The following is a 13,794-nucleotide window of genomic DNA, read 5'->3' as shown; positions in this document are numbered from 1 at the left end:
GCAGATATATACTAAAGAATGCATACATATACTAAAGGTTATTAAATGCTGTATATATATGGGAACAATTTAAAGAATTTTGTTACATGAGAATTTCTTGAAGCAAATTTTAGAATAAATACATATACACTAAAGGGCACCTAATTTCTAATCCCTTAAAGTTCTTAAACATTTTAATGCCCAGCTTTCCTCGAAAATAATTCCCCAGCTCCCCAGATTATTCGTCTACGTGTTAATTCCACAGAAATTGAAAGTTTCAATTGACTGGACCCATGTTTTTTTATTTTTTTATTTCCGAGAGAACTGGAATGATTAACATTGTAGATGAAGTAGAGCGTCAAGAACATAATGGACAATGTGTGAAAATTTAGAAAATAAAGTACCAGACTTTTTACTAAAAATACGTCGATAATATAACGTCAAAAACATTTGTCGTTAATGATTAAGCATTGTGTGTGATTCCAAACCAAAGAAAGTTTTTATTAAATACAATATAAATGTTTGTTGAACATCTGTGAAATTAACAGAAAACCTTAGAAATTTGAGATAGGCTTTAAATTGTGTATGTGGAAACAAATTGAGGAACATTGTCACAGGAGAATTTAAATGTAATTTTGTGATTGTAGAGTAATATATATTGCACATTCAACCTTTTTAAATAAATTTTAAAAAATACAACCCCAAAAACATACGTACTTTTAAAATGTATGAGAATAAGTTGTAGAGATAGGTGAAAACATTTTTGACAGTTGTATTGTGAAATTATTAAAATAAAATAAATATTGTACATTAAAGATTTGAAATAAAGTAAAAACAGAATGAAACGAAAGGTAACATAGATAACCAAATATATTAATCTTTTATTGTAGTAGCGGTTAAATTTAACGTCTAGGAATACTATGGATCCTACAAAAAAAGGAATAAATAAATAAACTGAAAACATACTTAAGTGGATTACTCTGATACACAAGATGCCTTACCATATCAACTATACATGATAAGGTCAAAAAGAGAAAAGACATCTCTCATACGACTATAAACGATATATATATATATATATATATATATATATATATATATATATATATATATATATATATATATATATATATATATATATGAGGGTTCGTCCAACCCATTAACAGGAAGAATATATCTTCAACACCAGGGTTTATAGCTCGGTGATGCCAATGTAACTTGCCATCTCATTTCCTTGCGGGAGGATATAAAAGTAGCATATAAAAGGAGTTATGGGAATGCCAAAGACCTGTTGTTTACCATAAACGATATCTCTTTTTGGAGTTGTGAATTTTAATCAAAAACATAAAAGTTGTCTTACAGAAATTATAGCAGAGGGATTTGGAACACGTTTACTCTTTATTCAACACTAGATTGTGTTTATAAACAATGCAAGTATAATGTAATTTCATATATATATATATATATATATATATATATATATATATATATATATATATATATATAGATAGATAGATAGATAGATAGATAGATAGATAGATAGATAGATTCTCACCCGGCCTACTTTCTGTTTTCCGTGTTCAGGGGTCCAATCTGGGGTCTAGCTCTTGAACCGGGGGGCCTTGCTTGTATACCTTGAACAAATCTGACTGCAATTGCTTGGTCAGGCAGAAAACGTAATAGTAAAAAACAGTTGGGCTGAAGGCCATATTTCAACAAGGGGCTTGCAAATAAACACTTAGGTTTACTTTAAACTGAATATATTTACAATTAAACACATCAATCAGAAGACTGGGGCATGATAGGCTGGTGCAACAGGAGCTGCCACATAGTTAGTTATGCTATTACTGTTAAAAATTTGAATAGTCTGTGATTAATCCTCTTGAAAGGGATACTGAAGAATTGATTGCAGTGGCCTTTTCACTGCAAGAAGCACAAGTCGATGTTTCCACAGCCGATGTACCGTCTGCAATTTTATAATGCCTGGAGTTACACAAGGATAATTATAATGATCTCGGGCGAATCGGGAGGGTGCCAAGATAACTCGATTCTGGTTCGGCATACTAGCATTAGAATTTACACTGAGCAAAGTGAGTCAGGTCTTCGTGACAACTCGCACTTCAGAAAAGAAAATGAGAGTGCAGTCGGGGATTAAATATATGTGACTGTTAAAAAAAAACCTCTAGCCAGGACGTTGCCTTATAATGGAGCGATGGAGGGGCCTCGTCGAATTTCACAGTTCTGGAGGGGTGAGTTTAATGGGAAAATGCGCGGGTAATGCGACTGGGTGTACGAAAGGTGACCACATTGAGGGGTCAGCTCAGTAAGAGACTATTGCAAGGGATAGAGTGCCTGTCTGCTGACAGGGTGTTCTGAGGGCTACGGTTGTTGTTGTTTTAGATTTAGCTGGCCTAGAGCAGCCCATAACTCTATGTTGATGATGAGTCTGTGAGATGGGTAGGTTAATGAAAACTTTATTATGATGCATGAAAGTGATTTTGGTGGGGGTAGAGTAAAAGGCGACGGCCGCTGTTTCTCGCCTTATATGACTTTGGGGGCTTATTTTCTTGCTCCTACCAGAGGTTGCTGGGATCACAAAATGGCGGTCGTGTCACCTCGTTTTCTATGTTGGGATCTTTCCCAAATCCTGGTGACCTCTGGCAACCCATGCCCACCAGTTTTTATGGGGAACTCAAAATTTTTGGCGGATTTTCGGCTGGCTTCGTCTCCATTCGCCTTTTATCTGAAAAGAGGTAATTCAAGCAGTCACCAGGTCTTTAGAGAAGATAAACAGATGCACCAAAAAGGGGAGCATGGAGAGAAATTTACATAAGGGCTGAGTTTCTCACGCCCTCCTCAGTTAGGTATCAGTGCAAAATTACGTTATTGTGGGGTGCAAAACAGTTTGGAGGTTTGGGTTTGCTTTCAGAAGTGGTTTCCCACTTAACAATATATATATATATATATATATATATATATATATATATATATATATATATATATATATATAAAATATATACACACACACACACACACACACACACATATATATATATATATATATATATATATATATATATATATATATATATATAAATTTCAATAAAAAGTGTTACCCAATTTTACACCGTAAATTAAGAGAAAACCCTAAACCCTCTTCTTACAAGAGATTATAAAGTTTCATCATAACCCAAATATTCCCTAATTGCAGACTCCCTAAGACTGCAATATTCAAGGTCCGTTTAATGAAACCTGAATTCCTTCATCTGGTGGTAGTTCCCAGAGGACGCATCTAAGGAAACTTCATTCGTCTTTTAGCAGAAATTAATCGTTCGCTTCAGTCTTCCTTCTGTTTCCGGTTTTATCTATAAGTAGTTCATTCTGTCTGTGTATATATATATATATAATATATATATATATATATATATATATATATATATATATATATATATATATATATATATATATATATATATATATATACCTCATATTAAAGAGTAAATCACTTCAATTTGTATGTAAGGTGTACATTTACCTCGCGTATTTATTCAAAATTTATTATAGACTGAATTAGGTTGATAAATATAGGGATAATGTTAATTTAATTGTATGTATAAAAGCTTCTTCCCCTGCTGTTGAAAAGGAATCATATGGGCCTGCAAAGTGCTGCCATCTGTCGTCACCCGGGAGAAACATATTCTGCCGGCTTCTGAGGTCCCTTGGACGGTTGACAGCTCATACCAGAAACCGCCGGACTTCTTTTCCTTAACAGTTCGTTCGGTTTTTCGCCCACTCCTACGCTTATCTTCTCATTTACCTCTACCTAAACGGTTTATTTATGCAGCACTGTATGATGGAATGATAAAACACCTAACTAGAAGGTATTTGCATTAAAATTGCTTACCTTAATGCGTTATCTTTTCACTTGAAGATGCTCTTAAATTTTAACCAAACAATAAAAGTTAAATCGAAATATTTTGAAAATACGGCGCTTGTTTTGGTGGTAGTTAAGTAGTGCTAAGTAGAGCTGTATTAAAAGTGATATTATATTAATATATATACTTCTGTGATTCTGTACATCTTGGTATAATGCTTGGGATGGCATTACGATATGTCTGATATGAATATATATAAAAAACTAAGTAAATATTATTCGTTCTTGACAAATAAGGAACAGAAATATTAACCGATTCTCCTGAGTATTTGGAAAATTGTGCTTATCCATTTTAGTAGCAGAAGGCATATAGTGTAATAATTATTAACATAATGAGTATAGTGTATATTAAACATTGTAAATTAAATAGACAATAATTAAAAACAAAATGATGAGAGGTAACATAGAGAACATATAGTAATCATTTATTGTTATGCTAGCTAAACTTAACGTTGAAGAATCCTATAGCTCTTTCAAAATAAATAAATAATCAAATAAATCAAAACCATAAATAAGTGTATTGTCTAACATATAGACAATGTCTTACCATACGCATCAATCTACGATAAGGTCAAAGAGAGAGAAAAAGACATCTCTCATAAGACTATAAACGACTATACATGAGGGTTCGTCCAACCCATTACACGAAGTATATATCTTCAACGCCAGAGTTTATAGCTCGGTAATGCCAGTGTGACTTGTCATCTCAGTTCCTTGTGGGAGGATATAAAAGTTGGATATAAAACGAGCATATAAAAGACGTGAGAAATGCTATAGTTATTATTTACCTTAAACGTGTGGTATGAGTTTTACCTTGATGTCTGTTGTGCATTTGTGAATTTTAATCAAATAAAAAAAAATATGATGGAAATTATAGTTATTTATCTTTTATTAGAAAAATACATTAATGCAGTTTTACAGTTATTTCATAGTACTTACATAATTTTAGAATGATTAATTTTCTTCTTACCATGACCTCTTACTTTTATAAACAGAACATTACATATTTATGGAAATTATAGTAGAGGGATTTGGAACACGCTTACTCTTTATTCAGCACATTAGATTATGTTTATAAGCAATACAAGTATCATGAAAACAGTCCGATGTCTCTTTTGGGGTCATGAAATTTAATCAAATTTCATAAAAGTTCTTGTTAGTGAAATTATCGTCAAGGGCTTTGAAACGCTTTAAATTGCATTCATGAACAATGCAAGTAAAATGAAAAGAGTCTTTCTTTAATTATTTGAAAAATTCATAGACGCAATATTTCGTTTGGAAAATAAATTAAATATAATGAACACTTTAATTTTTCCCATAAATAAAAAAAAATATCATTGGCGTAGATAATTATGCATTTAAACTATTGTACATTATTTATTTATAAACACACACACACGCACAAACACACGCGCCTGCGCGTCTGTGCAGCCTGTGACACAGCCGAATGAAGCATTGCTACTTCGGCATATCCCAGATATCTTTTGTCTGTCTTAAACAGTCTACACTGTCTTTCCTCTCCGTCAATTCCGTTAACCTTGTTGTAATAAGAAAGAGACAGAGATAAAGAGGGAAAAAGTAAAGAAAACAATAAAAAAAAGTCTTTCATACTAATATGCAAAAATCAGCAACAACGATGCTTTAAATGTTGAATGATATGTAAATTAGTTCTTGAGGAAAGAACTCAAAAGATAAAGGGAAAAACTCACCAGCATCCGAGCGTTATTTCCCGGGAAACTGGTGCTTAGTGTTAAGTTAAATTAGACGTTTTATGAGGCGAAGGTCTTTATGCAACAGGGGAAAGCCGGTTTTTATTTCGCTGCCCTTTAATTCTGTCAAAAATTCAAGGATTTGAGAGAAAGAGAGAGAGAGATTCACCAGTAGAGTAACCGGGTATTTTCAGGTGCAATTTGACTCTGAAAGAATCCACCAATATAAGAATCACCATTAGATTCTGAAGAATTAGAAGAAAAAAATCCTGAAAAGTTAATGATTTCCTCTGATAGGGGACGAAGTAAACAGAAGGAAGAACAAAAAATGTTAACAAACAAAAGGGACACTAATTTGGATACATTTCCAGATCGTTGCTCAATTGAGTGAAAAAATACTGACGGTATGGTTACAAATTATGAACAGTACATTTCATTTACTAAAGGGAGCGTCCCTTCGGCCACTGGCTGCATCAATATTTTAGCCTTTTACTGTACCTCCATTCTCGCTTCCTACCTTCAGTCTTGCTGTCCACCTTCTGTAGCTCTTACTTCTTTACATCCTTGTACTTTATCCCCATTATTTTCTGGATTTATTTATCTCGTTATCCAACCACTCTAACTCTATTGTCTTCAGAAGCGCTGAGGTCGAAAGTGCCCAAGTACTAGGCCTAGCCCAAATTTCGTAAGTAGTTTCATTTAAGACGATTATGTGAGATATAATGCATTACAGAGGAGCTTAAACTGTATACCGAAACCTCTGCTGTGTGATAAAGCCCATAAAACCCCCGAGGAAGGAAATAAAACGAACTTTCGTGAGAAACTTAAGGAAAGAAAGTTGGGTGATGAGGAAACGAGAGAGGAGGCGAAACCCATTAACCTTCTCCTGTGGTTATCTCCTCAAAATCTTCGTCATAATTAAAATGGAGAATCTTTTCATGCTTCGTGGTAATGAACTACATATGAATATCTCACTCTCGGTTCTCAGAGAGAGAGAGAGAGAGAGAGAGAGAGAGAGTCAGGAAGAGCTTGTCTTTAAAGTTTTGAGAATGCAGTATCAAATGCTATTTTTCAATAAAGTAGGGAGATCTGGTAATTGCCTTTATTTAATTGATTTCCATTTTATTATGCAGCCGGGAGAGAGAGAGAGAGAGAGAGAGAGAGAGAGAGAGAGAGAGAGAGAGAGAGAGAGAGAGATAATCTGGACCATCTTTTCCTTGAGGTATTGAAAATGCAATATCAAAATGCTCTCTTTTTTTTATTAAGGAACGGGGATTTGGCATTTTATTCTTTAGTTATACTGTATGCATTTGATAGCTTCTAAATTTCTAAATTTCTGCTATTCTAAATAAATATTAAAATACTTTATTCTTTCATAATTCTATTTGGAAACAGTATAGCGAGTAGGATTTATAATTTCCTGTTTAGGGCTATGAATAAAAGCAGTTGTTAATTTTCAGATAATAATCTAATAGCCTCAAAAGATGAACTAGCAAGCAATTGAAAAAGGTTTCAAGTTCAATAGTGACATTAGACCTATATAGCAATAGGTCCATGGTACGTACCGGTAATTTCCTAAATCAATAAGGATTAAACCTCCTGTTCAAAAACGTCCATAGCATTAAACTCTTTATGAACTTAAACAAACCTCCATTATGCAATAAATCTTAGAATAAAGACTTATAGATGAAAACGAAAATAGGTTTGGAATTCCTACAGCAGCTCTAGAGATGGTGTAAGGCAAATTTTCCTGCTGCCTGTTGTTATCACGTGAATTTCAGGCGTATCTTTTTTTTTTTTTCTTTTGTTATTAAGCTATAAGCGTTCGAATAAAAGTCATCCATGTACTCACTCTCTCTCTCTCTCGATCCAGTGGTAAAGCTTGGATAACGACTGTAATTGCATGATCAAATGGGATCTAATCAATCCTGAAATAAATGTGTATATAATTTTCGTCACCAGTTTTCCATAAAAAAATACTCAAAACTCGCTCTCTCTCTCTGTTCTGGTAAATATAAAGGTTTAAAGAACACGTTCAAAGGCATATATAAGCTTGTATTACATTCAAAGTTAACAATCACTATATCACATATCCAAAGTTCTCAAGTTTACGTATTATGAGAAACTGGTTTTAACGGTGAGTAGTTACTTCGGTATTTATCCCTCGGTTACGCCTCTCTTAAGATTTTATTGATGGTCGATTTATTTGTGGCAAATTAAAAGGAGACGTGCTTTCTCAATGGGAACCCCACCTTCGTCATATTAAGAGTAAATCGCTTTAATTTGTATGCAAGGTGTACATTTACTTCATACATTTATGCAAGGTTCATTATGAGCAGAATTAGGTTAATAAATTCAGTGATAATGCCAATTTAATTGTTGTATATATAAAAGCTTCTCCTGCTGTTGAAAAGGAATCATATGGGCCTGCAAGCTGCTGCCATCTGCCGTCATCCGGGAGAAACATAATCAACCGGCTTCTTGGGTCCCTTGGATGGTTAACAACTCATACCAGAAACCGCCGGACTTCTTTTCCTTAACAATTCGTTCGTTTTTCGCTCGTTCCTACTTTTATCGTCTCATTTGCCTTTACGTAAATGATGTATTTATGCAGTAATGTAAGAAAAATTATAAAATACGTAACTACAATGTATTTGTAGAGTGGGGCACGTTGAACATATTTTGGAATTCTCTCTCTCTACAAAAATTTTTCTGGAACACTTTGGTCCTGTACTTACCATCATAAAAGTTCAACCATTACACTAATTGTTCTGTAAAGCACATGGGGTTCTGATAATTTTTGGGGTGTAATTTGAGGTTAACGAAAATTTCCATATTGGTTCAATCTGCCCCATAGGTGGGGTACATTGAACATAGCAAAGGGGCAGCTTGATCCATGTTACTTATGAAAGGAAATATAAACAAAGATGTTAGGAAATATATCAAATTTTATTCATTTGAAACATAGTTTGTTTATTTGTATATAGTAAGCCTATTAATTCGATCCTCATATGAAAATAGAAAATAAAATATCCTCTTTGGTTTTACAGAATCTTAACATAACTATCTTTGGCTTCATTAAGCTAGTTCTAATGGATAAGCCATTCTACAATAATTGAGCTCGCTAAATATGCCGTCTTTGGCATGAAATGTTATAATGGGATTTATAAATCTCAAATCTTTGGCATGAAGCTGCAATAATTGGCTCATGAATCTCATTTGAGATAAATCACTAAACAATTATGGTACAAAAGTAATTATCTATCCATCAGAGAGACACAATTTCATCTGAAATTAAAGAAAGAATCTGAAAAAGTAAAGCAAATTAAAATATAGATTTAAAAAAGAATAAAAGAAAATAAAAGAAAAGCCATTGTAATAACTTATTGACATTTGTACTGCTCCAAGTCCACATTAAAGTGTATCATGGACTGCATCCTTTTTGTACCACCACTGCTGACTGGATTTGGGAGACACATCAGTATATCACTTCTCAAAACTTTGGCCTTGTCCTCACAAGGTGGCTTAATGAATTTGCCAGGACATTTTTTGATTGACGGTAAAAATCTACTTCATAGCATTTTTCATCATTATCTGTAAATTTATCACCAATCTGACCAACGTAGAATAGCCATTTATTCTTTGAATTAACTGGCTTGAATTTGACCAACACAAAATCTCCTGACTCTGGTTCCTTTCTTGATTGTTCTGCCAAATCCTCATCAAAATCTTCTTCATATTCACTTGATTCTCCATGAAGAGACATATCTTCATCGCCTGTCTCGTCTGAACTTTCTTCTGTAATGGGTAGGTTTTTTTGCTTCAACAATTTTTCCTTTTCCCTTCTCATTGCCTCCTCTTTTTCTGGAGTGCTTGTGATCAACTTTGTGCCAACTGATTTCCTCTTGCAAACTTTTCTTGTTGACAGATTCGTCAATTTCCGTTTAGGAATAGGTCTTAAATCGACTAACTCTTCAAAGCTAGTCTGATGCTGCTGCGACAAGTCATGGTTCATTACTGGTTCATCTGATGGATTTAACTCTCTTTCACCAATATTTATATCACAACTGTGACTAGAAGATGTGTTTTCATCATTTCTAAACACTGATGCTGCAAGGAAATCATCCTCAGAAAATATTTCACTGTTGATAGGCCAAAGGCCAGTTTTCTTGAATCCTGCTGAAATGTTTTCTGTTGAAAGAGCCCTGTAATAAGCCTTAGTAAAACACTCTGGTAAGTCATAGATAGTTATTCTTTTGCCTGGATTGCTCAGGTTCCACTCATTAACTGCCTTCTTATAATGAGTTTTCAGAGGTCCATAGACTGAAACATCAAGTGGCTGCAATTTGTGTGACGTATGGGGCGGGAAAGTTATGATTGATAGTCCATGGTCCCGTGCAGCATCGATAACTTCAAGAGATAAATGGCTTTCATGATTATCCATGAATAGAATAGCAGGATTATCCTTTGAGCAGCCAATATGCTTAATGAAATGTTTCAAAGCAAGAGGAAACACTTCACTGTTCATCCATCCTGACTGAACAGCCAAACCTAAAGTTCCTGAAGGAGCTCCTTTGATCATAAAGTCTTTGAAGTGCACTCTTGGGAATATCATAACAGGTGGCAGACTTCTCCCGACTGCATTCACACAGCAACATACAGTGACTAGCGTACCTCTCTCAGCTGCTGTGATTTGTCCAACTTGCTTGAGTCCTCTGGTAGCTAGGACTTTAGGGAGATTTTGTACTGTTGTAATCCCTGTTTCATCGAGATTGAAAATGGACTCTGGTCCAAACTTCTTCTCGGCCTGAACTTTGGTCCACAGGTCAAAGAAGTCACTCACAGATTTTTTATTAAATCCTTGTGCCCTTGCCATACTGGTTGCTTCAGGTGAACGAAGGGAAATTGTAGGATGACGCTTCAAAAATCCAGCCATCCAATCCTTTCCTGCCATACTGTTGTGCTCCCAAGCATCAGGGATTTTCTTTTGTTTCTTTGCTGCATACTCATAAGCAAGCTGCCTTGCTCCTGTTAAAGTGAGCCCATGAAACATTAGGGAGCATATTTGTATGTAGTTTTGTAAACCATCTTCCTCCTCATCAGTAAATACCTGAAAAATAGAGCAGAAAACTTTGATAATGTATTTGAATCAAGTCACTACTTATTAGGCTATCAATTAATCTTTATTCATTAAAATCTTACTAAAAAAAATCACTATTTAATTTAGGTATGATCCTAACCTGTCTTGTATTGTACTTTGGAATATAGTCTTTAGCTTCTTCTGCTTGACCCTTAGTAAATTTCTTATAATATCTTGATAATGTAGTTCTATTTATTTTCAGAGCACAACTTACTTCCCTAATAGACTTTCCAGTAATAACTTCTTGAACAGCCCTTTTCATTATGCTACCATCAGCTTTGCTTCTATCAGTTTTGGGTTTGTAGTTTCGCACCATCTGTTGGAGAATGGTACCAATTTTAATATCTGCAAGCTTATACTAGTCTTATAATTCACTTATACTTATTTATATAGAATAAAACCAGTTTTATAGCAAGTTTACTATAAAAATTGCATGGGGTACTTTGAACCATAGTGCGGGGTACATTGAACCATATGTGCAATGTGCCCCATTTTCAATGGTTCAACGTGCCCCATTTTCAATCATTAGAAAAACATGAACATCAACCACTGGTATAGGCCTAATGATACCTAACAAATATCTCACAAGAAGCATTATCCCATCCATTAGATATACCAGTCATGTGACTGAAATTGTCTGGTAAAGCGATACTATGAGGAGGATTGTTACTCACCTCTGAATATTCACATAGGAGGTTAAAAATCCAAGAAATGTCCTGTGGCACGTGGTCACTCCAAGTAGGCTACCACCATACTGGTGATAAAGTGAGTCATCAACAGAGGGTTCTTGCATGGGTGACATCTAGTGGCCAAATAGAAAATTATGCCTGAAAAGTCCAATGGCTCAATGTGCCCCTATGTTCAAGGTGCCCCACTCTTCACGTGATGACGCTCATATATGTTAACGAAAGAACTGAAAATAAACTGGAATATTTTGATAATAGGGAGCTTGTTTCATTGGTAAAGTAGTGTTATGTAGACTAAGTCAATGTTGATTTTTGTTTATTAAAATCGAAATATACTTTTATGCTATAAACTCCATTGCGTTATGCATGGTAGGCCACAAGGACTCATCACCTGAGAATTTCCACAAAGAAAATATTATTTGTACATGACAAATAAGTAACAGAAATATCTGCCGAGTCTCCGAGCATCTGCAAAATTGCTTGTATCTATTTAAGCGCAGAATGCATGTAAGATTCGTTAGCTATATATAATGAAGATTAAGTGCTGTTTATGGAGACAATTCAATATTGTTACATGGGAATTCCAAAACTCAATATTGTAATTAAAGAATATAATGTATATTGTGCAGTGGACATTTTAAATAAGGGAAAATGTTATATATACTAACGAGTACCTAATTTCCAATTCCTTGTAGTTCTTAAACATTTAAATTTCCTACCTTACTCGAAAATATTCAGTCTAGATACTTATCTCTAAGTTCTCCATCTCCTAGGTTATTCGTCTACTTGTTATATAATTCCTTACAAATTTAAAGTTTTAAGTGATTGGATTGCTGTATGTATATTTTCATTAATTCCGAGTGAACTGGAATTATCTTTGTAGACGAAATAAAATGTTAAAAACAAAAGTGACAATGTGTGAAAATTAAAGAAAAAAAAAATGGCTAGAACTTTTTCAAAAAACGCATTGATAATATATCGAAAAAATATAAATATTTGTTAATATGTATGAAAATAAAACTGAATATAAATATAAATTTTTGTTGTTGGCAGCTGCTTTGTGTAATTATTAAAATATTCTGCATTAAAGATTTTGAATAAAATATAAAACGAATAAAAATAGAGCGAGGGAGAGGTAACATAATGAGCAAGTATATCAATCGTTTATTTGATGCTAGTTCAATTTAACGTTCAAGAATCCTATAACTGACAAAATAAATAAATCATTAAATAAATCAAAACCATACAAAACTGGATTGTCATACATATAAACAATGTCTTACCAGAGATACATCTAAGAAAACTCCGAATCTTGACTGGGGGCTTCAAACGCTCACAAGACTAAAACAAAACAAAAATAATGTTTGTAGCTGGTCACACTGGAAGGTCTCTTGCCCCCCCTTACCAAGAGGCAATCTCCCCCTCCCATCCGCTCCCTCCTCTCAGGAAATGTGCCAGAAGTTAAATGACCTTCAGTTCCAGGGGAACGATGCCATGGAAGAAAAAAATTCCAGATATAAAAAATACTGGAACGCAGATGAAGGAAGTCATTCTTGTGGTTCCAGAGAGGACTAGGGGAGGGGTTAGTAGTATATTAGTAACTCTTTCACTATTATCACTAATACTATACTGTAGTTGCTACAGATGGTACTGATGATAACGAAAAGACGGAGGAGCAAGAGAGATGAGAAAGCGTTTGGTATATGGCATTGTTTTCCCATATTTTTAATGTATCATATCCAGCAATCTCTCTCTCTCTCTCTCTCTCTCTCTCTCTCTCTCTCTCTCTCTCTCTCTCTCTCTATATATATATATTATATATATATATATATATATATATATATATATATATATATATATATATATATATATATATATATATATATATATATATATACATATATATGTATATATATACACATACATATATATATATATATATATATATATATATATATATATATATATATATATTAACCTATGATATGTAAATAAATACAAATTAAAAAAACGAAGTAACAGAAGAATTCCTGTATCTACCTTTTTTTCTAATAAACACCCTCTATAATTTCCTCATTCCATAATGATCTAAATCATATCCTTATCTAATGACCTGCATGCCTGTGAGAGACCTCATAAAGTCACATAATGTTCACGACGGACGCATTGAAATCTCCAGAGGAACCATTTGCCTCCTCAAGAGCTCGTCAGTCCTCATCCGAAGCATCATTCTTTGATAGACAAACGACTCTAATGCTTGTGTTTATAACCTCCCAGACTACCAACGAGAGATAATTACACCAGAAACGAATCTCGTAACAGACCTTTAATGACTTGCAAAAGTAA

General features: G+C 34.0%; 1 protein-coding gene across 1 annotated transcript; it reads right to left on the bottom strand.

Annotated features, from left to right (window-relative positions):
- Positions 1 to 8,939: 8,939 nt before the first annotated feature.
- On the bottom strand, positions 8,940 to 11,628 carry LOC136854552 (uncharacterized). Its single transcript, XM_067130899.1, has 3 exons — positions 11,437 to 11,628; positions 10,977 to 11,078; positions 8,940 to 10,732 (listed from the first exon to the last, which is right to left on the bottom strand). Exons 2-3 carry the CDS (start codon positions 11,076 to 11,078, stop codon positions 9,116 to 9,118), a joined length of 1,719 nt encoding a protein of 572 aa, XP_066987000.1. The 5' UTR covers positions 11,437 to 11,628; the 3' UTR covers positions 8,940 to 9,115.
- Between the last annotated feature and the right edge of the window lie 2,166 nt (positions 11,629 to 13,794).

Source organism: Macrobrachium rosenbergii, chromosome 3 (assembly GCF_040412425.1).
Source record: "Macrobrachium rosenbergii isolate ZJJX-2024 chromosome 3, ASM4041242v1, whole genome shotgun sequence".
NCBI lineage: Eukaryota > Metazoa > Arthropoda > Malacostraca > Decapoda > Palaemonidae > Macrobrachium > Macrobrachium rosenbergii.
Note: the sequence above shows the minus strand (reverse complement) of the source record. Positions and strands in the feature narration are given on the sequence as shown.